Genomic DNA, 25,662 nt, shown 5'->3' on the forward strand with positions numbered 1-25,662 from the left:
TGGGAAAGGCCATAAGTACTTTGTACAAGTAATGCTTTATTATTCTAGAAACTTAAACCTATACTAGCAAATTTAACATTTGATAAATTTGGGGGTGTGTACACAGGTGTTCATATTGCTTTCTGGAACTTTTACTGTTTATAATTTTTTAAAAAGCAAAATAAACAAAAACTCTCTAAGGAGATTCCAATAAGATACACACTCAGAATTTCTTATATATGTTAAAGTAAATGCCAACAAAGTAGTTTAACACCAAAAAACTGTGTATCATTTCTATTAACTAGAATCCAACAGTTCTGAATTGCTTAAGTAATAAAATGATCATAACTACAAATGCATTAAAAAGATAGCTTCAATTTATAGCAATCAATATATAAAAAAATCTTAACATTACATTTTTGCAAAGTGTAACAATTATTTTGTGTGGAGAAATAAGGAGAAACTAAAACAGTATTTTTTTAAGAAATAAGAAAATACCTTGGAGGCACGAATCTGCCTATGAACATCCGTTAGTTGCTGGATTTTGTATTCTAGCTCTGAAATCTGGGCTTGAAGCCACGTCCATCGGCTGCCAACTCTTGCTCTGTCTAAAAGCCACTTCCATTCAGTACTACAGTTACTGTGAACAAGACATACACTGTTAGTCAAAGCACAAAGGCAATCAGGTTTTCACAGAGACTGCTTAATAACTTCCTTGACTCCTGTCATCCAATCCCAATTCCCTTTCCAAAACATCTAATTACATGATACGAGAATGGCATATCAACTTCTTATCAAATAAACATATTTAATTTTATCTTTCCCACAAACACCTGTTTTTTTGGTATTACTTATCCAGCAGTAGGATAATCTCTTTTGCTACTTAATACCTTATTGATGCTGAAGGGCTGAAATAGGAGTGGGCCAGCAAAGAAAAGAAAACAAGAATGACAATACTAACACCTTGTAAAAACTATTACATGAGGCTTTTATATGCAAGCAGACATCAAGTATCAGACAAGTCATTTGAACTGTGCCAGATCTAAATCCATGTAGCAAACTGTAACTACTCAATTTTACTATATGTAAGTTCCATTTGCTAAAACAGAAATCACTATTACTTGAAATCAATTTAAAGAAACTGTCAAAATTATCAGAAATATGACTGCTCTGCTACATTTCAAATAAGCATGCCAAATACATAGATCTTGACATGTTTATTAAAATAAATGGCTTGTTAAAAACCTGATTCCCAGCACTCACAGGCCAGAGATGATCAATAATTTATATAAAGGCTTTTTCAAGCATATTTAAAAATAAGGGTTGAACCCTACCCAGCTCTATCTTTTGGCAAGGGCGCTACTCTAATCTAGTATGTAAGATTACAAATTAATTACTTTATGAAAATATTCCAACCACTCCACCTAAAAAACAATTATTTCAGGGAACGTTCGTGTGTGTGTGTGTATGTGTGCGCATGCTTGTGTGCGTGTGCGCGCACGCACGTGCATGTGTTTGCAATAATTAATTTGGAGCTTCAGACTGTCAAAGAAAAACATGACAGAGATTGAAGATACAACTGAAGGGCAATAACTAGTTAGTGTCAAAACATAAACTTTATGATAAATTTGTCTAAAAACTGCATTTATTGTCAAAACCCCTAGGATGTATAAGACCAAAAGTAGAACCCTAATGTAAACTATTGACTTCGGGTGATAATGATGTATCAGTGTAGGTTCACAGATTTTAAACAAATGCACTAGTCTGGTGCAGTATGGTGATAGTGGGGGAGGTTATATTTGCGTAGGTACGGGGGGTATATGTGAACTCTGTATTTTCTGTTCAATTTTGCTATAAACCTAAAACTACTCTAAAAAATAAAGTTTATTAATTTTTTAAAAACACATTTAATCATAATAGAATATCTTCCATATGTTAGCCAGAGAAAACATTTATTCTAAAAGATCATTTATTGTCAGAAACAATATAATTATTGTAACCAAACTTTATAGAATTTATCCATTATAACAGGATTTTACATTATATCAGTGTTCCCAAAAGGCTATTTTTTCAAAGATTCTAATTGCAACAATGTGATTGAGGAGACCTTCATATAAATTAGGACTTCTCTTGGTATTATTATTTATTCAGTTTACAGTCATTATTGTAAGTTTTAAATTTGACTCTTTTAAATCACGATTTTATAACTATGGACAAAATAAAAGAGAATGCCTATTCGAAATACACACTATTAATAAATAATACTTGTAACACTAACTGCCAATTGTGAAATTAGTGAGGAAGGCAAGGGCCAGATCATGCAGTAGTTGCACTGGTGATGGCAAAGTGCTAGATTTTATGCAAAAAGGGAGTTATCAGCAGGATAGTAACAAAAATATCTTTCTGAGTACTCTGGCTACTAGGTAGAGAAAGCACTGAAGTGTGATATGAGAGGAAATCAGGAAACCAATTAGGATGCAACTATAATAACCTGGGTGTGGCACAGATAGTTGTGATCTCCAAATATTTCACATGCTGTCCTATATTTCCCAGCCTTCTATGCACTTAGGTTGGAGCCATGTGACTAGTTCTGACCAATGGGCTATAAGCAAAAGTGACCTTGTCATTTCTAGTCCACCTGACAACCTTCAAAGCCACTAGTGCAGATAGCATAGCTTTAAGATGGAGGAGGATCACAGACCAAACCACACTGGAATTTATGTAAGCCATCGCAAACCTTTGCTGAGGTAAACTACTGAGATTAGGAGGTTAACTTGTTACTCTAAACATAGCCTATTCTGACTAAAACACTCCATAAAAGACGAAAATGGCTTACACTGGGAAAGAAGAAGGAGATGAAAGAAGAGATAGATGAAGATAGGATGGGTTCGAGGTTCACTTTAAAGTTGACAGGGCTTGTAGAAGTATGATATGGTAGTAAGCATGGGGAAATCAAAGATGATCTTAAACACTTTCATTAAATTTTGTTCCAGTTGGAAAATTTCCCTATGACATGCAATTTTGCTTGGCTATCAAACTGATATTTAACTAATGGTCAAATAAAATAAAGAAAAAAAATTTCATGGAGTTCATGTTATTGTACTACTGTAAAAATATTGATGTTCAAATTAAATTTACAAAAATCATTTTTATGCTCATACACTACATTAAATTATACTAACATAGAAAAATATCAGTACAAGAATTAAACTTAAGTAAACTAAATAATGCTGGGGCTTTCTGAAGTTGAAAATAATAAATTTTCAATAAAGGATACATTATCCTACATTTTAATAGGCATGAATAAAATCCATTTGCTATAATTAAAAGTAGTAAACAAGCTTTTCCACCAAAAATGCTCTCTTGCTTGAAAACACATTTTTCTCAAAAATAATTAACACTGCAAACATGTTATAGATCAGCAATGTGGCTATCTCACTTAAAGGAGATTAATACCTATTGTACCCTAAAGTCAAAACAAGTCTTATGCAAACAACTTATATAACCAATGATGCAATGGCTTACATAATTTAGAGTACAACCAATGAGAACATAGCTGATGCAACAACAAATAAGAATGAGGCATACCCAGAGTGTCTAGACTTCCCAATTAGCATATAAGACTGTCCTGCCAGACCACTAAGAACACTGACTCCCTGCATCTCTCTGATGTGTTTAACGGATCACAGACCACCACATGCTGGCCATAAGGAGAGGGACTCCTCCGTCCAGTGAAGATCAAGGCAAAGACATCAGTGACTAGAGACCACCTAGGCAGTGAGACTAGTCAGTCTGCAGAACAGCAGCACATGCCTTCAATCCCCATTCTTGCTTGTTTGTAGTCACCAATTAACTTGCTGAAGGAAATAAATACAAGCTGTTTAAACCAAATTGTTTTGAGTACAATTTCTCTTGGTACTTCTTGTCATCATGAACCTACATCCCTGTTTTGATCTTTAAGTGTAGTTCTTCGGAATAAGACAGTTTTCTAATATTACATAAGTTACCAAGACTTAAAGAGGAACTGATATAAATTAATTTTGCCTTTAACATAAGTTTTAGCTCACTGATAACTATGAATTCACCATGATTAAAAAATCAAAAATGACGATCCAGTTGTGGAAAATGACAATCCCCCAAAACATAAGGGCTATCCTGGAAAAATACATTGAATTAGGTCAACCTTCTCTACTGCTATCTGCTCACCTAGGAAGAGTTTACCTTCCCTGGAATTTGATTCCTTTAGACAAAGGATTGGCAAACTTTTCCTTTAAAGAGGCAGACAGTAAATATTTTAGGCTTTGTGGGCCACATGGTCTCTTTAACAATTACTCAGATGTGCCCTTATTGCATGAGAGCAGCCATAGATGATACATAAATGAATGGGTGTGACTGCATTTGAATAAAACTTTTTTACAGAAACAATTAAGGGGGCCACGTTGCCCTTGCCACACTCTGTTCTGTTCGCTGTACTCACCTCCACACCCACCATGGCCTCCATTCAGCAGCTGGTAGAAAAATATCGCTTAGAGGAAAGCAAAAGCTTTGATGAGTACATGAGGGAAGTAGAAGGAAAGGCTGTGTGAAAAATGAGTGCCATGGCCAAACCAGATTGTGTCATCACTTGACAGGAAAAAAAAAATCACCATAAAAATGGAGAGCACACTGAAAACAAATTTTCATGTAACCTGGAAAAGAAGTTTAAAGAAACTACAGCTGATGGCAGAAAAACTCATATTGCCTGCAACTTTACGACGCATTGGTTCAATACCAGGAATGGGATGAGAGGGAAAGTACAATAATAAGAAAATTGGAAGATGGGAAATAAGTGTTGGAACGAATCATGAACAATGTCACCTGTACCCGAGTCTATGAAAAAGTTGAATAAAAATTCCACCATCCTTTTGGACAGGCATTAGCTGCAAAGATAAACAAGCTCACATCAATGAGCAAATCTCTCATTGCTTTTTTTTCTTTACTGTATTCAATTATCTTTATCAGAAACATTTTTCATGCAATATTTCTGAGTGTTGGTTTAATTAGCATTATCCTGTAAGTTAGTAAACGAATGTGTTTACGCTTAAAAAAAAAAAAAAAAAAGTCAATGGGCCAGACTTGGTCCCGGGGCAATAGTTCTCCAGTCCCTGATGTAGAGCATGTTTTCATACGCCTCTCATGCTTCCCAAGAGATTATGACTTCATTTGACAAAGTGCTCAAATCTTTCGCTCACATTTAATTATCTTCTTCTAAGACCTGTGTGAGACTATATGTATTGGAAATGCTGCAGCTTGTCTTTCATTTTCCTAATGGTGTCTTTTGAGCAGCAAACGATTCTACTTTTGGTGAAGTCCAATTTATCAAACTTGCCTTTTATGGATAGGTCTTTTTTATGTTCTAAGAAATCTTTGCCTAACAGTCAAAAAGACTTATTCATGTTTCTAAGATCTTAGAGTTTTAGCTTTTAGATCTATAATCTAATTCTAATTTATTTCTATGTATTGTATGAGGTAAGGGTTGAGATTCTTTCTATAGGATAGTTTTGGAACCATTTGTTGAAATATTCCATTATCCTTTAATAGAAAAAAAAAACTATTCTTAATAAAGACTGGCTATGAACACTATATGTATTGTATATATAATACATAATACACTACACACGTGCTCCTTAGGATATTTATCTATCTCAACATCTTAACATCATGCTATTATTGTACTTTAATCCTTAAAATTCAGTAGTATAAATTCTCCAACTTTGTTCTTTCTCAATATTGTTTTGACTATTCTAAATTTGAGAATCAGCTTGTCAATTTCCACATGGGGGAAAAAAAACCCTCCTAGCATTTTCATTAGGATTGCCTTGAATCTACATATCTACTGGTGGATAACACTGAATCTTCCAATCAATGTATAAGGCATTATTTCTCTGTGTATTTACATACGAATTAATTTCTCTCAGCTATGTTTCATACAGTTTTAAAATTTTCTCTATTTCGCGTTTATGGATGCTAGTTTGTATCATCTGTAAATTGGATGTTAGTGTAAAAAAACATCAATTGGTTTTTGTATAGTGACCTTATATCCTCGGACCCTATTAAATTCACTTGAGTTTTAGTAGCTTCCTCAGCGTCCATAGGATTTTATATATATCATGTAAACTGCAAATAAAGAGTTTTATTATTTTTAACCTGGATGCCTTTTATTATTTTTCTTACCTTACTACACTGGCTAGGAATTCCAGTTAACGCTAATTATGTCATGTGAGTGGACACCCTTACCTACTTCCTGACCTTACAGAGAAAGCACTCTCTCATCATTGAATGTAATGTTAGCTGTATACTTTCTATAAATGTCCTTTATCAGACTTTAAAAGTATATCTTTGATCTCCTATATAAAATGTCTATTCTGGGTTTGTTGTTTTTATGATGTGTGGGTTTGAATTTTGTCAGTTTTTTTGATTCAATGGAAATGTTTTTTTCTTTGATTTTTGAATATTAACCTTCCTTCCCAATATAAATCCTTGTGGTCATGATTTTTTTTTTTTTGGTTGACTCTATTTGCTATTTCATTAAGGAAATTTTGCATCTACAATCAAAAAAGATATTGATCTGTTTTCCTATAATGTCTTTGTCTGCTTTTGAAACTAAATTAATGCTTGCCTCATAAAATGAGTCAAGAAGTGTTCCCTCCTCTATTTTTTGAAGGAGTTTGTGTAGGATTGGAATTATTTTCAAGAAAATTATTCAGTGAAGCCATCTGGGGCTGGTTTCCTATCAGATTCTTATTAATTCAATTTCTCTAATTGATATGTTTTTCAAGTTTTCTATTCCTTCCTGTGTCAGCTTTGGCAATTTGTGTCTTTCACTTAGTCTATTTTGCCTACTTTGTTGAACTTATTGGCATAAAATTGCTCATAATATTCTGATTATTCTATTAATGCCTATAACATGCATACGATGTTTTTATTTTTCCTGCTCTTGGTAATCTTTTTCCTGATCTATCTAGAAATTTACCAACTTAATTAATCTTTTCAAAGATTCAGCTTTTGGTTTCACTGATACTCTATGCTTTTGTGTTTTCTATTTCATTGATTTTACACTTTATAATTTTTTCCTTCTTGCTTTGGGTTTCATTGGCTCATGTTTTTGTAGCTTTGTCAGTGGGAGACTTAGACCAGACTTTATGCCTTTCTGCTATTCTAAGAATTTATAGCCATAAATTTTCATCTAAGCACTGCTTTAGTAATCTAGTAGCTGCATTCCACAAAATTAGATATGCTATTTTCAGTTTTGTTTCAAACACTATCCTGATTTTTTATTTGATCCATGAGTTATTTGGAAATGTGTAGTAGCCTCCACATATTTCAGATCTACATGTATGCCATTTCTTGCCACTTCTTTCCTTCATGTAGATCAGAGTTTTCACTATCATTCATCTTGTAATGTCAGTATACTGAGCAAATTTTCTCAGCTTTTATTTGGAAACATTATTTTGCCTTTTTTTAAAAAAAGATCATTTCACCGGGTAGAGAATTTTAGGTTGACTTGACATGTTTTTCCCTTTTAGCACTTTAAATATACCATTCCAGTTTTCGAGCTTGCATGCCTTCTCATGAGAAGTCAGCAGTGATTTATTTTTTTGGTATATCTTTGATCCCCTATATAAAATGTCTCCCTTCCCACTTACTGCTTTTGAGATTTTCTCTACATCACTAGAACTTAAGTGATTTGCTACAATATATTTTGGTATGATTTTGTTTTTATCCTCTTTGTGATTTACTGAGCTTCTTGAATCTGCGGTTTTATGGTTTTCAGCAAATTTGGAAAAGTTGTGGCCATTATTTTTCCTAATATTTTTTTCTTTTTCCCCTCCCTCTTCTATTCAGAACTCCAATTACATATATGTTAGAACTTCTGATATTGTATCCAGATCACTGATGTTCATTTTCTTTTAGGCTTTTTACCCTATGAACTTCGGTTTGGATAGTTTCTGTTGCTGTATGTTAAAATGTAGACTTCTTAATGTCTAGTCTCTTAATGTTAATCTGAAACAAGTTTCTTCTCAGATATTATATTGTCCCCCTAAAAGTTTAGTGGCCCTTTACTGTACATTAAATTTCTCACTAGTTTGTGTTTTCCTTTTAAGTACTTGAGATTGTTTACAATAGGTATTTTAAAGTCTTTCCCAACTAATCTCATCATGTGTCATTTCTGTATGTTTCTACTGATTTTTCTCCTTTGCATGTCAAGTAGTTGATATATAGATATTTAGTGTTATATATACACACATATATTTATGTGTACGTATATTAACACATATTATGTACGCTATGAATATTATGTTGTTGAATTTCTGGATTTTATGGTCTTCCTTTAAAGAGTGATAAATTTCTTTCAACAGATTATTAAATTACTTGCTGTTTACTTCATTCTTTCCAGCTTGCTTTAAAATCTGTTAGAGGTGTAGCGTACCCATCGACTAGGGCTAATTCAGCATATTCTTGAAGTGTGACCTTTCTGGGGTCTCTATGAAATGCTCCAAATGCTCAGTAAAGTTCCCTTTGCTCTGATTATTCAGAACTCAAACATCGTCCAACCCCACATGCACAATGAAAATGGTTCAGATTACGGCTTTCTAACAGTTCTTTGTCTGCTCCTAGAGTTTCACCTACACATGCATAGCTCAGTATTCAATGAAAGTCTCTTAGGGGACTACATGAAGATTTCTGGAGCTTTTTCTTTACTTAAGCAGGTCCTTCAACTTCAGTATTCTGATCTACCAACTCCAGCTATCTCAGCCTCCCAACTTTAATCTTTGCCTCAATTAAGTAAAACCACTATGCTCCACTTGGCTTTCCTCTCCCTGCATCAGAGATCAGAAAGTGCCATCAAGCAGAAAACAAGAGCAATCACAAGGTTCGCCCGTTTCTCTTTTCTCAGAGATCACTGAAGCTCTGCCCTTTGCTGTCTTATGTCCATTATGTCCATTTTCTGAAAAATAACTATATTTTGTCCAGTTTTCTAGTTATTTACAGCCAAAGAGCAAGTGTAGTATCAGTAACTTGATTCTATGAAGGCTAGAACTCAACTTTTACGTGTGCATGCATGCGTGTACTTGCGATCTCTCTCTTTCTATTTTGTTTCTAATATTTCACATGTAAAATCTCATTGCCTTAAAAAATACTATAGTTGCATATTAGGCCAGAATCTTAAAAAAAAAAAAGATAAAAGTAGCTCAAAGATTCCTGTTTTAGGTGTTTCTGGACAATTTCAAGGAAGCAGAGCTTTTTACTTAGCCTATATGATCACCCATTTATCTCTCAACTGTTCTGTGAGAAAAACAGTTATATCATGCTTTAGCCACTATACCTTTAAATCTTTTTCTTACTACAACGTAGCCTTTATGCTAAATGTTACAGAAGTTGTTATGACCAATAGCGTGTGCCATGAGAGAAACCCACCTGCTTACTGTATCCTGCCTCTAAGTTACTCTAGTAGGAAAGAAATGTTATAGGTTATCCTTTCTGTACACTATACTATACTAGCAAAAAATGATGATTTCAAAGAGAGACCAAGTAACCAACAAGACTATAGCTCTAGCAGAAGCAGAAAACTGTATAATCCATTGGCTTTTCCTTGTTGTTTAAGCCCAATATAAATGAATTTAGGCAAGAATTAGTTTACAAGCAGAGAAAAAAAGGAGTACAATTCAGTTTAGGAAGGCTCTCTCTGACTGCGACCTACTTCTAACTTAATGGATAATCCCATAATATAGGGACTCGAAGGTATAGGAAAGCCACTGTTTCTCTACAGATGACAAAAAAATATATTCCAAGAATCTCTCTTAAAGAGTTCTAAGTCACAGAGTGAAAGTCAGCTTAGGAACAAGAATCAGATGAATTCCTACCCAAATGTACTGTTTTGATGGCCTTGAGGTAGCAGTCATTAAATTGAGGGAGAGAGGAAAATAACTAGTAAACTAACTTGTCTTTATGATTAACAACTATGACCAAATAAGATCTTTGGCTGTGTTATTTTCACATGTAACTGACTGGAGGCAACCAGAATGTAAACCCACATTTGTGAGGAAACTCTATTAGCATAAAACCACATGTGAAACATGCTCTACACTCAGGGAGTCCAAATCTGCACCAAAACGAAGCACGCTGAGAATGTAGTGCAGCCTTCAATAAGGGTACACTCTCCAGTACCCACTTCAGATACAGACACAAAAATAATGGATAAGGAATAATTCCCAAAGAGCAAAGTCAGGGACTATGGAAAACAAAGAAATTTCTCTTAAGAAAGCAGAATTAGAATCCTACCAAGACCTTACTCCAGTTCTAGAGTAAGAAGTCTTATTAATTACTATAAGGACCAGGAATGATCTATCATGTGTATCCCAGTGGCAGTTTCACTGTGGCTTTCCTGTTCCCACTCCAACATATATACAGAAAACAAGAGGGCAAGATGGTTAGAAAAACTATTAGTTTACAGGTCACCACATCATAGGAACCACATCTGAATCTGACGAAGAGGAATTTATTCCACCCACTGAGTGTGACTTTGACACCCATCAGGAGGTGATGTTTTTCTCTATGTGAAGGAGGTATATGTGTATTTGAGCGGCCAAAGGGGCAAACTAAACAGATTGCTTATTTTCCCTCAATATCCATTCTCCTTTTTTATAATAAACCCCCGAGTTTTAGCTGAGCCCATGACAACTCAACTAAAGACTACATTTTCCAGCCTTACTTGCAGTTAGTGTATGTGACTAAGTTGACAATCAGATATGAGCCAAAATAATGTATAACCTCTGTCATTAAAAATGATTGGGTGTGGAAATCAGATGAAGATGAATTAGTTTCAACAATGTAGGCAGGGCAGCATCTTAAAGGAGAGCAAAACCAACAGGTCCCTGCAAACCCTGTGAAGCATACCCAATTCTTGACTTAAACAGAAGAAATTCTACATATTCATGTTGAGGTCTTCCTGTTAAGACAGCTTAGCATATACATTAATACACCCCTCCCTCAAAAATATTTTATGCCATTAGGATGATTTAGGTTAACAAGTTCTCATTAAAATGTTCATTGTCTTTAAGAAAATTAAGCCTCACTGACATAAAAGTTAAAAACAACATTCTACCACGTAGTTGTATACATTCACAGAAAAAACAAACAAGCATAAAATAAAACAGTTGTGAATGTTAGGAAATTTTGGCATGGAGATAAACCAAATTAAGGGGTGGGATTTAGGATGTCCAAGGACAATGAGACTGGAACTTAAAAAAGAGTTCTCCAAAAGAAAGTAGAAATAAAAAGGAACAAAACAATCTTAATATATTGTGTGATTCTGCCTGAAACTCTGGCAGAACCCAGTATATCAACTGCCTAAAGTTTTCAGTATTAAGTTTAAAAAGATTCACATATCAGACTGGCAAACTTACTTTTGTCCTCCTCCTACCATCTATACGCCCCCTCCCCTCCAGCTAAAGAAAAGATAAGAGAAAGAACAAAGGGAGGTTGGGGAATACTCATGCAGTCTATCAATACTAACCCCCTTTCCATTGCATAGAAAGAATTTTCAAAGTTAATGGTCTGTTAAACAGTCTTAACTATGTTTTTAAAATCCTTGCATAATATCAAACATTGATAACTAGGGACATATAAATAAAGTAAATAAATTTTTAAACTGATCAAAATGTATTTGCTAAGAGAACAGTCTGAAGTCATGTACTTTAGCAAGTTGAAAAAGCACTGTGTGTGAGTTTGCACATGTGCGTGTCTCTTTTGTTCAGGAAGCCAAACCAAACCATGGTGGTCACTGCTTATCCATGGGGGAAACATTCTAAGACCCCCAGTAGATGCCTGAAACTATGGTTAGTATATATATATATATATATATATATACACACACACACACACACTATTTTTTTGCTATACATACATGCCTATGATAAAGTTTACTAATTAGGCACAGTAAGAGATTAACAGTAACTAATAATAAAACAATTATAATATACTGTAATAAAGGTCAGGTGAGCATGATCTGTCTCTGTTCATGTCTTCCACCCACAAATTTAATCCTTTTCCATCTTAACTAAGTACTTGTCATGCACTGTGGCCATAACGTGTGACAGCAAAACTACCATGAATTTATTCTTTTCTTCCTTAAATTTCACGGATTTGTTCTTACCATGCATCTTAGGAACCTCAGCATATAACCTTTTTCTTTCCTTAAGAACTTTCACCTTTTCACTTAAAGGAAGCACTTACGACTTCTCTTTGGCATATCCGAATTGCTAGTATCACTACTCCTGCACTTTGGGGCATTAGAAGAGTTACTTGAATACAAACACTGAGATATTGAGACAGTCAATCTAATAACCAAGACGGCTAAGTCACCAACAGGCTGGTAGCATATTATGGTGTGGATATGTTGGACAAAGGGATGATTCACGTCCCGGGCAGGATGGAGTGAGCAGCATGATATGTCATTATGCTACCGAGAAAGGTGTGTAATTTAAAACTTATAAATTGTTTATTTCTGGAATTTTTCCATTTAATATTTTCAGACTGATGTTGGCTGCGGGTAACTGAAACCATGAAAAGTGAAATCACAGATAAGTGGGTACTATTGTTATACACTGCACAGATCCTGCCTGAATGGGCAAGCAGAACTAAAATCCAGTAAGAGTTCTGCACTCTGAGCCCTAAAATTACAAATCTGAATCTGCTCAGTGGAAGGAGCATCTTCTTCTACTGCACACAAATGGGCTTGTGATGGTCCTGCTGGCCACGATGGGCAGTGAAAAATAATGGTGTAAAAGTTGACTAGACTATGCTTGTTACTCAGAAAGGTGACTGTCACTAACCCAGAATTGAGTACAGGCATTTCTGCTATAACACCATATATGTGCATTCCTGATAACCCTGTTCTATAAAATAAAAATAGCTGAATTTAGGAAGAAAACAGAATTAGAGCCAGACCACTCAAAACCTATGTAATTTCAAAATCTGAGTGCTAACAAAATAACAATCCTTATAAAAATATCAGTACAGTTTAAGTTTCCACTGGCATTTGCATCAATAAGCCAGCCTTTAAAGCTTCATTCATATCCTGGAGATCATGTTTCTTCCTTTAAAGTGGGTCCTTAAAGATAATCACTCTAATAGAGACCAGTTTAATAAAAATTAAAACTATCATCTAGATAGCCTGAAATTTTTCATTTAATGCAAGGGAACTATCCTCACAGCTTCTTCAACTGAACTTATGACATCTTCAGACCTTTTAAGATAGTGGAACATATAGCAATTTTTAAAGCCAATAAATCAGCACTTTATTACAATATAAGAGGGTACTTACACAGAATTTTCAAGATTTTTCTTATACAACTAAAGCTTACTCTTTAGTTGTAAAAAAGCTTGCCCCTTGATCATTCCAAAACATTTACATTTAAAACGGTTTGGGGAAAAATCCAAGCCAAATTCCACACTATATTGACGTTATTCCCCTCTATGCCAAATGTTAAAAGTTTTTCTTTTAGAGAGAAGGAAAATTGTATAGGTTAGAGAAGAAGAATACTGTAGAACAAGTGAAAGTAAAATAACTTTTGTTTTTCTTATCTTTAATGGATCTGATAATAAATCTAATGATTTGTTGAAAATAATAACAGCAACAGTGTAATCAATTATGTATGCCTGTGTGTGGTTATGTGTGAATACTTATATGTTTATGTATAAGTGAAAATGATACAAGGGAGAGGAAAAAAGAATTAGGATTATTTTGTTATTCTAAGGTACTCGAACTACCCAAGAAGAGGTATTAATGTTGTTTAAAAAATAATTTGGATAAGCTGTATATGTACATTGCAAATTCTAAGGTAACCACTAAAAAAAGTTTAAAAAAGTATTACTGTTATGCTAAAAAAGGAAAGTAAATCATATAAAATGTTCAATTACAACTGCAAAAGGCAGAAAAAGCATGGAAGACAACAATAAAAGCAAAAAAAATGAGGGCAACAAATAAGAAACAGTGACAAATATGGTAGATGTTAATCAATTATATCATTAATCACTCTAAACATCAACGGTCTAAATGTTCTAAATACACTAACTACAAGACAGAGATTGTCAGAGTGGACCAAAAACAAGACCCAACTGTACGCTGTCCACAAGAAACTCACTTTAAATATAAAGACGTATGCTGATTAAAAGTAAAGGAATAAAGAAAATTATGCCAAGCTAATGCTAATCACAAGAAAGTGGCAGTAGCTATATTAATTTCAGACAGAGCAGACTTCAGGGCAAGGAAGGCTATGACAGATAAAGAGGAATATTACATAAAATTAAAGGGTCAATAATCTAAGAAGATAACAATCTTTAATGTGAGCCTAATAAAAGAACATCAAACTACATAAAGCAAAAACTGACAAAACTGCAAGGAGAAATCAATTAATCCACTATTATAGTTACAGACTTTAACACTCCGTCTTTCAGAAATGCACAGATCCAGCAAGCAGAAAACCAGTACAGATACAGTTGAATTCAACAATACCATTACTTAACTGGAAATACCTGACATCTACAGCCTACTTCACCCAACAACAGATTACAAATTCTTCTCAAGCTAACATGAAAAATTATATAATTTATATATAAAAAGACATAAGCTATGACCAAATGGGACTTATGCCAGGTATGCAAGAATGGTTTGACATTCAAAAATCAATTATGTAATCTATTAACAGGCATCACATCATCATCACATTGCATCAAAAAGAAAAATCAGAAGATCATTATCATTAGATGCACATCATCATCACATTGCATCAAAAAGAAAAATCACAAGATCATTATCATTAGAAGCATTTTATAAAATTCAATACTCATTCATGATAAAACTCTCAGTAAACTGGGAATAGAGAGAATTTCCTCAACTTGAATAGAGAATTTCCTCAAGTTGAGTTATCTATCAAAACCTATAGCTACATCGTACTTAATGCTGAGAAACTACAAAATCTCTTACTAAGATCAGAAATAAGGCAAGATATTCTCTCACCTCTTCTTTTCAACATGATACTGACAATCCTAGTTAATGAGAATAGAAGAGGAAATAAAAAATATATAGGTTTGTAAGGCAGAATACTCTTTGTTCTATTGGAAAAATCCAAAAGAATCTCCCTCTCTCTCTCTCTCTCTCTCTCTCTCACACACACACACACACACACACACACACGCGTGCGCACGCACACAAAACAAACTATGAATACTAAGTGATAATAGCAAGGTTGCAAGACACAAGGTTAATATACAGAAGTCAACTGCTTTCCTATATACTAGCAATAAATAAGTAGAATGTAAATTAAAAATATTATTTACATTAGCACCCCCCAAAATAAAATACTTAGGTATAAATCTTATAAAACAGATACAAAATCTATTTGAGAAAAACTATAAAACTCTGATGAAATATATCAAAGAACTAAGTAAATAGATATTCCATTTCATGGACAGAAAAACTCAATATTGTCAATATATTAGTTTCCCCAATTTGATCTATAGATTCAACATAATCCCAATCAAAATCCCCATGAGTTATTTTGTAGATACTGACAAAGTGACTCTAAAGTTTATATAGAAAAAAGAGCCAGTATAGCCAACTCAATATTGAAGGAAACCTACAAAGTCAGAGGACTGATGCTATCCATATTTAAGACTTAGTATAAAAGTTACAGTAAGCAAGGCAAACAGATCAATAGAACAGAGACTCTAGAAATAAACCCACATAAACATGGTCAAGAGATTTTTGATGAAAGGAACAATGGCAATAAAATGGAGAAAGAACAGTCTTTTCAACAAATGATGTTGGAAAAACTGGATATCCACATGCAAAAAAAAAAATGAATCTAGACATAAATCTTACCCTGATACCAAGCATTAACTCAAAATGGATCATAAACCTAAACATAAAACACAAAACTATAAAACTCCTAGATGATGACATAGGAGAAAATCTAGGTAACCTTGCATATAGTGATGACACTTTAGATAGAAACACCAAAGGCATGATTCACGAAATAAATAATTAACTTCATTAAAGTTAAAAACTTTTGCTCTGCAAAAGACATTGATAAGAGAATGAGAAGACAAGCCACAGGCTGGGAGAAAATATTTGCAAAGACATATCTGATAAAGAACTGTTATCTAAAATATACAAAGAATTCTTAAAACTCAACTATTAAAAAAGAACCCAATTAAAAAATTGGCAAAAGAGTTTGAGGAACAAACACACCATATGATATTATGGAATTGCAAATTAAAACAATAAGATACACACCTATTAGAACAGCCAAAATCCAAAACACTGACATAAAAAGCTGGCAAGGATGTTGAGCAACAGGAATTCTCACCCACTATTAGTTAGGATAGCCATTTTAAAGGAGAGTTTGGCAGTTTCTTACAAAACTATACATATTCTTACCATACAATCTAACAGTAGCATTCCTTGGTATTTATGCAAATGAACTGAAAATTTACGTCCATACAAAAAGCTTGTGAATGTTTATAGCAGCTTTATTCATAATTTCCAAAACCTAGAAGAACCAAGACATCTTTCAACAGGTAAATGAATAAACTGTGCTACATCCACATTATTATTCAGAGCTAGATTATTATTCAGAACTAGAAAGAAATGAGCTATCAAAGTAGGAAGACATGGTGGAAACTTAAATGCATATTACTAAGTGAAAGAAGCCAATTTGAAAAGGCTACATACTGTATGATTCCAACTATATGACTTTCTGGAAAAGGCAAAACTAGGGAGACAGTAAAAAGATTAGTGGTTGCCCGGGTTGGAAGGAGGGAAGAATGAATAGGCAGAACACAGAGGATCTGTAGGGTGAAACTACTGTGTATAATGCTACAATGGTGGACACGTGTCATTATACATTTGTCCAAACCCATAGAATATACACCGAGAATAAACTCTAATGTAAACTATGGAGTTTGGGTGATAATGACACATCTATACAGCTTCACCGATTGTAACAAATTACCACTGTGGTGGGGGATGTCGAAAGTGAAAGAAATTGTGTGTATGGGCAGGAGGCTGAAGGGAACAAATGGGAACTCTGCTTAATTTTGCTATGAACCTCACAAATTGTCACTCAAGTATTATTGCAATTTCTCTAGGATTGTTCTTCACTGAACTTTTTCTTTGTTCCCTATATAAGCAAAAGATAACAAAATCAGACTTGCTCATCTATTTCCAAAGTGGAGAAAATTTAAAAGATAATGAATGCAAAACAATTTGTCAACTTCATATTATACAAATATAAAGGTACTCTTATTTTCAATTTATTAATGAAATGCCCTTAGTCTCTTTACTCTCTCAATGTCATACTGAGTTCATACTGTTCTTTATCCAGTTTCTCAAAAGGAAATTCATTACCTGGTTTTTACGTCTTTTCCTTTCTACTGGCAAAATAGGAAAGTGTAAAGAAAACTATGAGTACTCATTTCCGTAGGTCTGGAAGAAATTAGCTCTTTCAATCTGGAAAGATTCACCTGGCAGCTTATAACTAAACAACAATTATTTCTCGGTAAATGTCTCATTTTGTTTAAAAGAATTTCCTCAACAAGACTATTTACATACCAAAGTAAAAAACTTAAAGAAAAAACATATGAGAACTAATTTGGGGAAATGATGTGGAGTCTTTCTCCCAACAGCCAAGACGGCTGTATGACTTGGAAAACACTGGCAAGTTTCCTTGAATAAGACAAAGAACTATATTTTTCTGTGTCAAAATCTGTGTGTTTTTCTACATAATTCCCAAAAGTAACTTATGTCATTTCCCAGAACAAAAGAAATGCTAGAACTCTAAAGTTTACAACCAGAAGAGAGGTAAAATAATTGTAGCAGTCTATCAGTCACCCATCCACATCCCCTCACTTACCAGCTCAGCACACACAGATCTGACTTCCAAGTGTCAGCACCTGCATTTCTTTGAGGTTGTTTTTGTTGTTCCTTGAGCCTGCTTTGTCACCCAAGTGGCAGAACAGAAGTGCAAGGGAATTAACACAACCAGGAACAACCTTAACTAATGGGATTTAATGCACAAGTATTCCAGCTGCTTCACCTCACAAATGGGTTAACTTAGGTGTGTATTTTATACTGGCTTCCCAAGTTTCTCATGGAATATTAAACTCTAGTCTTCCACTGTAGTAAACTGCTTGATAAGACACTCTTTAATTGCTGCCAAATCAGTGCACTATTATGAATAGGTACTTCATATATAATATTTCATCTAATTATCTCCAGAATCTAAGTTAGACCAAAGAATAATCTAATTCAGGGGGTTAAAAATAACTTTAACCTTTGTTCAGGGTCACGAGTAAGCTATGATTTTAATACTAGTATACCCAGAACCTCTGCTCCTTCACCAAAGGAACAGAGAACAGTGCAGCTGAAGTGGGGGTGGGTGTCCCATTCATGTTATAAAGATTATATCTCAAACCTACAAAAAAATTCTGTTTCTTTCCAAATGAAATTAACTTTAAAACATTTTTCTAATGCATACTAGTCTCTGAACCAAGTTATTTTTCAAGTATATCAATAATGGCGTTTTCAATTAATCTACTGCCTGTATTTTTGGAAGGAAAGAAAAAGGGGCAAGTAAAATACATATTTAAAATAACAAAGGTAATGGTGAATGTGAGTGCTTTCCAATTTCCTAAAACAATCATATTCCTTTACAGCTAAACTCCCTAGTCAGAGTGAAGGAATTTGTTTTTTTTTTTTTTACAGGGCTATAAACTTAAAAGAAGAAAATGAAAGAAAGAAAAAAAGAAAAGGCTTTTATAATATAATCTAAGATTTTAGAGATAAATATAATACATTTTACTTATTAACTTTTAAAAGTTGCAAATGTTAAATAATTACTATTAAATGTCCATACTTTTGTATATTTCATTATTGAACACACACTCATGCTGGTTCTAAATTGTACAAGACACATCTTGTGTTAGTTTGGTACTAGAGACAAAGCAAGAAAGGGCAGGGAAATCAAGTAAAGATTAAACTACAGAATTGAAGAAAACATAGAGAAATTTAATGGATTGTCAACCCCAATTTTTGTATCTTTCCAACTACATATACAAATACAGAAATATTCATTTATTCACTCAACAAATACAAAACAAGCACTAAAAAGTAGACAATGCTAGGCAGAGGGTATATATACAATACAAAAAAAAGTAATACTTGCCCTTAAGTTGTTTAAAATTAAAATCAACTTTACTATTTGACACTGTAGACCTTACGATTTAAGTTGAGAAGTCTATTTATATTCAATAGAGATAATGAAAATTTAATTTACCTATTTTACATTTGTTTAATTCTGAACTATTATTATATGTATTAAAAATATTCATCTACATTTGAAAAGTGAGTTTCCAGAAATGTAAGAAGAAAATGTAAAGAAGAAAAAAAAAAAAAACAAAAAAAACCTTATCAGGATGTTTTAAATTATAAAATGAACTTAACAACCTGAAACATAACTAATTTCAATTTAAATAACAAATTAAGAAATCAATTTTATACTCACATCAAAAGATATAAATAATTAAAATTATTATTTGTTCTCAAAATTCGGTCTAATCAAAATTAGTAAAATGTTGAGAAACGACTGTTCCTACATACAAGGAATCTATTAGCATTAGTAAAAATATTCAAAACAAACAGAATTTAATATTCAATTTTTGGTGTTATATAAAAAGAAATCAGGAAATGTTAGAGTTCAAATAGCAAAAAACAAAGAAGCCTGAAAAATTATCAAATAATCAGTGAATTAAAGATTTCAAAAAGTTATTCTATAAACTTAGTATTAGTGATTTGAGTTGATCAGATGAGTGTAACCTTAGAACAAAATGTATCTGACTTCTAGAAATATAAATACGAGCTTTAATAACCGAGGCATCATAATATTAAGTGGCCAGGAATGCAAAAAGCTAGATGTGTATCTTGAATATTAAACTCTATAAATTCATTATTTTCCTAAAATGTATGTCTAGCAACCCTGAAGCACTTCCAGTTGATTATGGGGGGGAAGGAAAAAAAAAGAATGAAAAATAAACTTTCCAAGCTTGAATCCAATTTCTTTCCAGGCTACTTTACTTCAATTTTCCTCAATAAATTGGCAAAGTTAACGTGGAGAAAAAAAAAAAAATGAGAAGATATTGCTTGATGCTTTGTATAAAATTTTTTTCAATAGTTTGAAATTCTTCATTTGTGTACGTTTTATATAAATGTCTGAACTTAGTGTTCTCTCACTAAATTCAAGGGGTAAATGCTCATCTTAAAAAATGTTTGACCTATTAGTAATTATTTGCTTGACATGTGAGATTTTTTAAAAGTACAAAATGTAGTTTCCACCCTTACTAGGTACTGGGTTATTAAGAGATATATTAGCAAATTATATAGGACAAATATATTTTGATGATAAATAGTATGGCATATTAAATGCTGTAGGAAAGCAATGAAGGAGAATGCTAATAAAGGTCAAAATAGTCTAGAAAGACATGACTTATTTGTTTCTAGCTTAGAATAGGTAAACCTATCCATTAGCTATTCTTGACTACAACAAAAAAGTAAATAATGTACTAAATTTACCTACTAAATTTGATAAACTTTAATTACTTCAAAAGAATTATAAATATAAAAATTGATGGACCTTTTTCAGTGCACATGTGCTTGATAATTCTTGTGGCTATCATCATCAATGATACAACATTGACAAAGCTGCACAGTCCAACAGAAAAAGCATGGACTTAAAAGTCTCATATACGTGAGCAAGAAACCTAGCTCCACCATTTATTTGGCTTTTTGTCCATGGGCAAGTTACTTAATCAAGCTGAACCTGTTTCTTTTTAAATGAAATGAGGATAACAACAATTACCTCTCATGGTTGCTGAAAGGATAAAATATCATATGTAAATAGCACAATGTCATTCAGAAAAATAACATGTGCTCAGTAACTATTAGGTCTCATCTTCAAACAAATTTCAAATATAGTGATAACAGAACACCAAAAGACTGGAATGCTCACTTTGCTTTACATTTTATTCCTTACTATAAAAATATACTGTTCAATTTATTAGTAAAAAGTAACATGTTCATCTTCTAATTTTGATACTCATTTATAATTTGATAAAAATAGATTTTTCCTCTCAAAATACCATATACGCATACAGTATTTTGCATCAATTGAAGGACATTAACATACTCCCTGAATGCTATTAACTATGTTCTATCTCACTATTTAAATAAAATTCAAATTAAATAAAATTAAAATTTTAGTTCCTCAGTTGCACTGGCCACATTTCAACTGTTCAATAGCCACATGAGGCTAGTGCCTACTGGATAGCATAGAGACAGAACATTCCATCATCTCAGAAACTTCTATCATATAGAGCTGTTCTGGAATGTTAATATAATAAGTAAAACTATTTTTGTGTTTTTGTTTTGTTTTTAATATCTAGAAACCTCTCTTCGAAGTACATTCCCAAGAGGGTAGAGTCTGTGAATATTTAGCCCACAACGGAATCTCTAGGGTCCAGCACATAATAAGTATTCAACATGTATCTAATAGCTGATATTATGGTTTTGTTTTGGCTACATTAATCTAGCAAAAATTGACTTAGTAAAGACCAGAGCTGAAAGCTATGACTAAGAGTATGTAAATAGTTAAAAATAAAAATAGAATGTAGCAGGTCAACCTATATGTACTCTCAACTGATAAACTCCTGAAGTCAATGAAGGCTCCCTATGTGAGACTTTGTTTTTTGAGATACAATCTAGCCAATACACATATTGGCTAGATTATTTAGGCAAAAATTTAGGCCTTGTCCATAACCTATTATATTCAAGAATAGGAAAAATGCTTACTTATAGCTAATTAGCTTTTATTAATCTTGTATTGGTTTTTCCTAGATAGAGCAGTTGGGTAACTTATTTTTAAATCGTATATATATATTCACACATGGTAGATTAACAAATGAAACATTTAAAAAATTTACTAGTTCTATAACTTAAAGATTATGGCATTAAGATTTTAGAAAATCTATTTCCATCTAACATATCTTAAAATCAAGACAAAATTGCTGCTATATACAGAACAGTAAAAGGTCTAATAATAATTTTGCACTTACACTGCCACATTTTTTCTAATGGTATATTCATCCAAATCATCATCAGAGCTGCTATCAGTTGCATCAGAATCCAGACCCTCTTCAACATGAGACAACAGCCCTGTAGCAGACAGTGCAAATCTTTGTATTTCTGCAGCTGTATACCGTGCAAAGCCATTTTTTGCATCATTCCACAATTTCTCTGCAGTCAATAAGTTGATGTCTGGCTTAATTTCAGTGCATTTAGGTAAACTGTTATCCAAAATTGTGGTAGGTTCATGAAAGATCTTCATTTTAGGGAGTTGATGTTTCATAGAAAATTTCATTTGCTGATCATAGTGTTTAACAACATGCTTTGCCAGGCACATTTGCAAATGTTTCTGAGTTCTTCTAGCCTGGCGAAGTAAAATTTTCTGTTTGCTTATACAATGAAGTAAACGAGCATTCACTTCCTCCTCTTTTACAGCAGCTGAAGAACTAATAAGCGCATCAGAATGGCCAGGCCCCATTTTCTTTTGAGCGCAGTGCAACAAACCCTTTTTACTCTCAGCATCAGTAACTGTATCCAAAAGTGCATTCTTTTGGTACCATTTACAATTTTGTAGTTGTACTTTATCTATATTAATGTCTTTGGTTATATTTGAATCCAAAATAATTTTTACATCTGTCATGCACTGGCTTGTGGTATCTGACAGAGATTCCTTTTTGATGAACTCTTCAGAATGAGAATGACAGATTTTAGTGAGCTGAATGTTGCTGCCATTACACAGTATGTTTTTCAGTTTATTGCAATTGGGCTCCCCTAATTTCTTTTGTTTATAATTCTCATTGTATTTATTTAATGTAGAATTAGAAGTCATTAAAAGAACTGTCTGATAATGTTTTGAAGACTGAGGAGAGCCAAAATGTTTTAAATTCACAAAATTAGTGTTAAGAGTAGGTTCGGGAGTTGGAAATCCCAGCATCTGAGAGAAAGTGTCTCCCTTTAGTTTTTCATCTACAGTTCTTGGACTCTCCATGCATAGCATCTTGTCAGACTCCATGGTACTTGGTAAAGATGAAAAGCAGATACCCTTTGTTGCTGCCTCCCTCAGAGCTGGGGTCATGGCGAATCCACCAGATAATTACTGGAAACCTAAAATAATGTAAAAATAAACAATCAAATATCTAGAAAAAATGGTTTATGCTTATACATTTTCCAAGGGCAACATGTTTAATGTTTGATTGAAATGTGAACAAAACCAAACTCCTTTATTTCCCAACTCCTAACACTAGGAAAGAGCAGGTGAATTCACTTAAATCTTACACTCTAACTGTGGGTCTAATACTCAAAACTCCAAAGTTTCACACTATCTAGCACAATAAGTGTTAGACAAATACTTGTGGATGTAAATACAGCTGACCCTTGCACAACGCAGGGGTTAGGGGAACCAACCTGTCACAGTCAAAAATCCTCATACGACTTTTGATTCCCCCAAAGTTGATTCACATATATTTTGTATATCATATGTATTCTTACACTAGAGAAAAAAATGTTATTTAGAAAATCAGAAGGAAATACAGTATTTACAGTATCAATTAAAAAAAAAATCTATGTATAAGTGGACCCATGCAGTTCAAATCCTTGTTGTTCAAGGCTCAACTGTACAACTCAAGATGCCATTTTTAAATAATGTTTAGATAGAGTAAAAAGAAAAAGATCCCAATCTGGAATCTGGGAATCATATTTGGAAATGTGATTCGATCCCAGACTTTCAGCCCAGAATAAAAATTACTTATCTTTAAAAAATATAACAAATTGCTCAATTTAAACTTCACGATCTGAATGGTATTAATAACAAAAACTAAAATATACTAAAAATGTAAGATGTAAGTGAATTCACCTACAAATAAAAAAGTATGTAACTTCATAGCTGTTAAAAATAATGTGACAGTGAAAAAACTCGCCTCATCTGCAACGTGCAAAAAATTTTATCCTGAAAAAGCATCAGCAATAATTTTTTTCTTTTTTCATAAACGAATAGTTGTCAGTTATCGTAATAGAGGCTATTACTTCTGCCTGGAAAATAGAACTGTTACAGATAACCACTAAGGATTAACTGCATATTAACAAATTTAATTGTGTATTTTATGAAAAGAAAAAATACAAAACTATATGATATGCTCTGAAACAGAAAAATTCAGTACCCATTAGAAATTATAAAGACCGACTAGTTAGTGAAAAAATTTTCTACCAATAACGTTTTTGAAAACTCTTAGGAATTATGATTTCATAACTTTCGTTCCAACACATGACAGTAAAGTCATTTAAATGGCCACACTCTCATATTTTATGTCCCCATACAATGTGCCAGCTATAACTGTACAACCTTAATTCCTGTTTAAAAACGCAAAACCAAAAACCTAATTCTTTGCAAAGATTAGCAAGAATGTTCAAAAGGCACAAAAATTTCTATGCAATTAAAAAATAGAGAGTTAAAAGCAAGTGATAGACTAGAAGATATCTGTGACATATAATAGACAAAGAAATAGTATCCAGAATACATAAAGAACTCCTATAAATGGGCAAAAATAGAGTAGTCAGGCATTTCACAGATGATGACATCCAAATGGTCATTAAACATATACTCAATCTCATCAATAATGAAAGAAATGTAGATTAATAAAGCAAGAGACCAGTTTTCCAAGCACCAAATTGAAAATAAGATTTTAAGTTTGAAAATGTCACTTATGGGAATGTGAGTAAACAGGATTGCTCACATCTATTTGGACTGTATAAATTGACTCAGTAGTGTGATAACAATGTAGAAAATGTGTCTCTCACAGGCGCACTGGAGAGTAGTGTTTGTAATAGCAAAACATCCTTTCAAAGCAACCTAAATGCCTAACAATAAGAGAATGGATAATAAAACATGATGTAATATTATATAGCAGTTAAAAAGAATGACTTAGATTTATATGTACAATATGGACAAACATCAAAAACAGTATGTAGTTAAAAAAAAAAGAACAGTGCAGAATACATATAGAATGGTACCATGTAAATAAAATACAAACACAAAACCATACCTACCATATATATATATACACATACATATGTATGTCTATACCATATATATATATATACATACATATGTATGTCTATTTAACTGTTTACAAGACTGAAAAACAAACCAGAAAAATATCCACTAAACTTTTAACAGTAGTTGCAACTGGAAAGTTCCATGAAACAAAAGTAAGAGTAGTAGTTTAAGAAAATTTTAACTACAAAATTTTATTACTTAGAGGAAAAACACTAAATGTAAAATAAACCAATGTTAATGGTTGTTAATTCTGTGATAAAAAATGTTTGCCTTTTTTATACTTTACTGTTTCAAAAAATGTAGGTATGTCTGTGTAAGCCTCTCTCCAAGTTCTGTATGTGTCAAAATGTATATACTTTTATATATCTCAAAAATAATAAATCTTACATGTAACAGATTTTCATTTACCCTA

At 32.9% G+C, this 25,662-nt stretch overlaps 1 protein-coding gene and 1 pseudogene across 1 annotated transcript in view; one reads left to right on the plus strand and one right to left on the minus strand.

Annotated features, from left to right (window-relative positions):
- Window positions 1–25,662, minus strand: part of KANSL1L (KAT8 regulatory NSL complex subunit 1 like) — a 120,620-nt gene that overhangs the window by 65,296 nt on the left and 29,662 nt on the right. Inside the window, exons 2-3 of the mRNA XM_015596468.2 lie at window positions 22,189–23,302; window positions 478–619 (exon numbers count right to left, since the gene is read on the minus strand). Of these exons, the coding sequence (XP_015451954.1) occupies window positions 478–619; window positions 22,189–23,273 (1,227 nt within the window). The 5' untranslated portion in view covers window positions 23,274–23,302. The remainder of the gene's footprint in view (window positions 1–477; window positions 620–22,188; window positions 23,303–25,662) is intronic.
- Window positions 3,219–11,842, plus strand: LOC112470290 (annotated as a pseudogene).

Source organism: Pteropus alecto, unplaced genomic scaffold (assembly GCF_000325575.1).
Source record: "Pteropus alecto unplaced genomic scaffold, ASM32557v1 scaffold3, whole genome shotgun sequence".
NCBI lineage: Eukaryota > Metazoa > Chordata > Mammalia > Chiroptera > Pteropodidae > Pteropus > Pteropus alecto.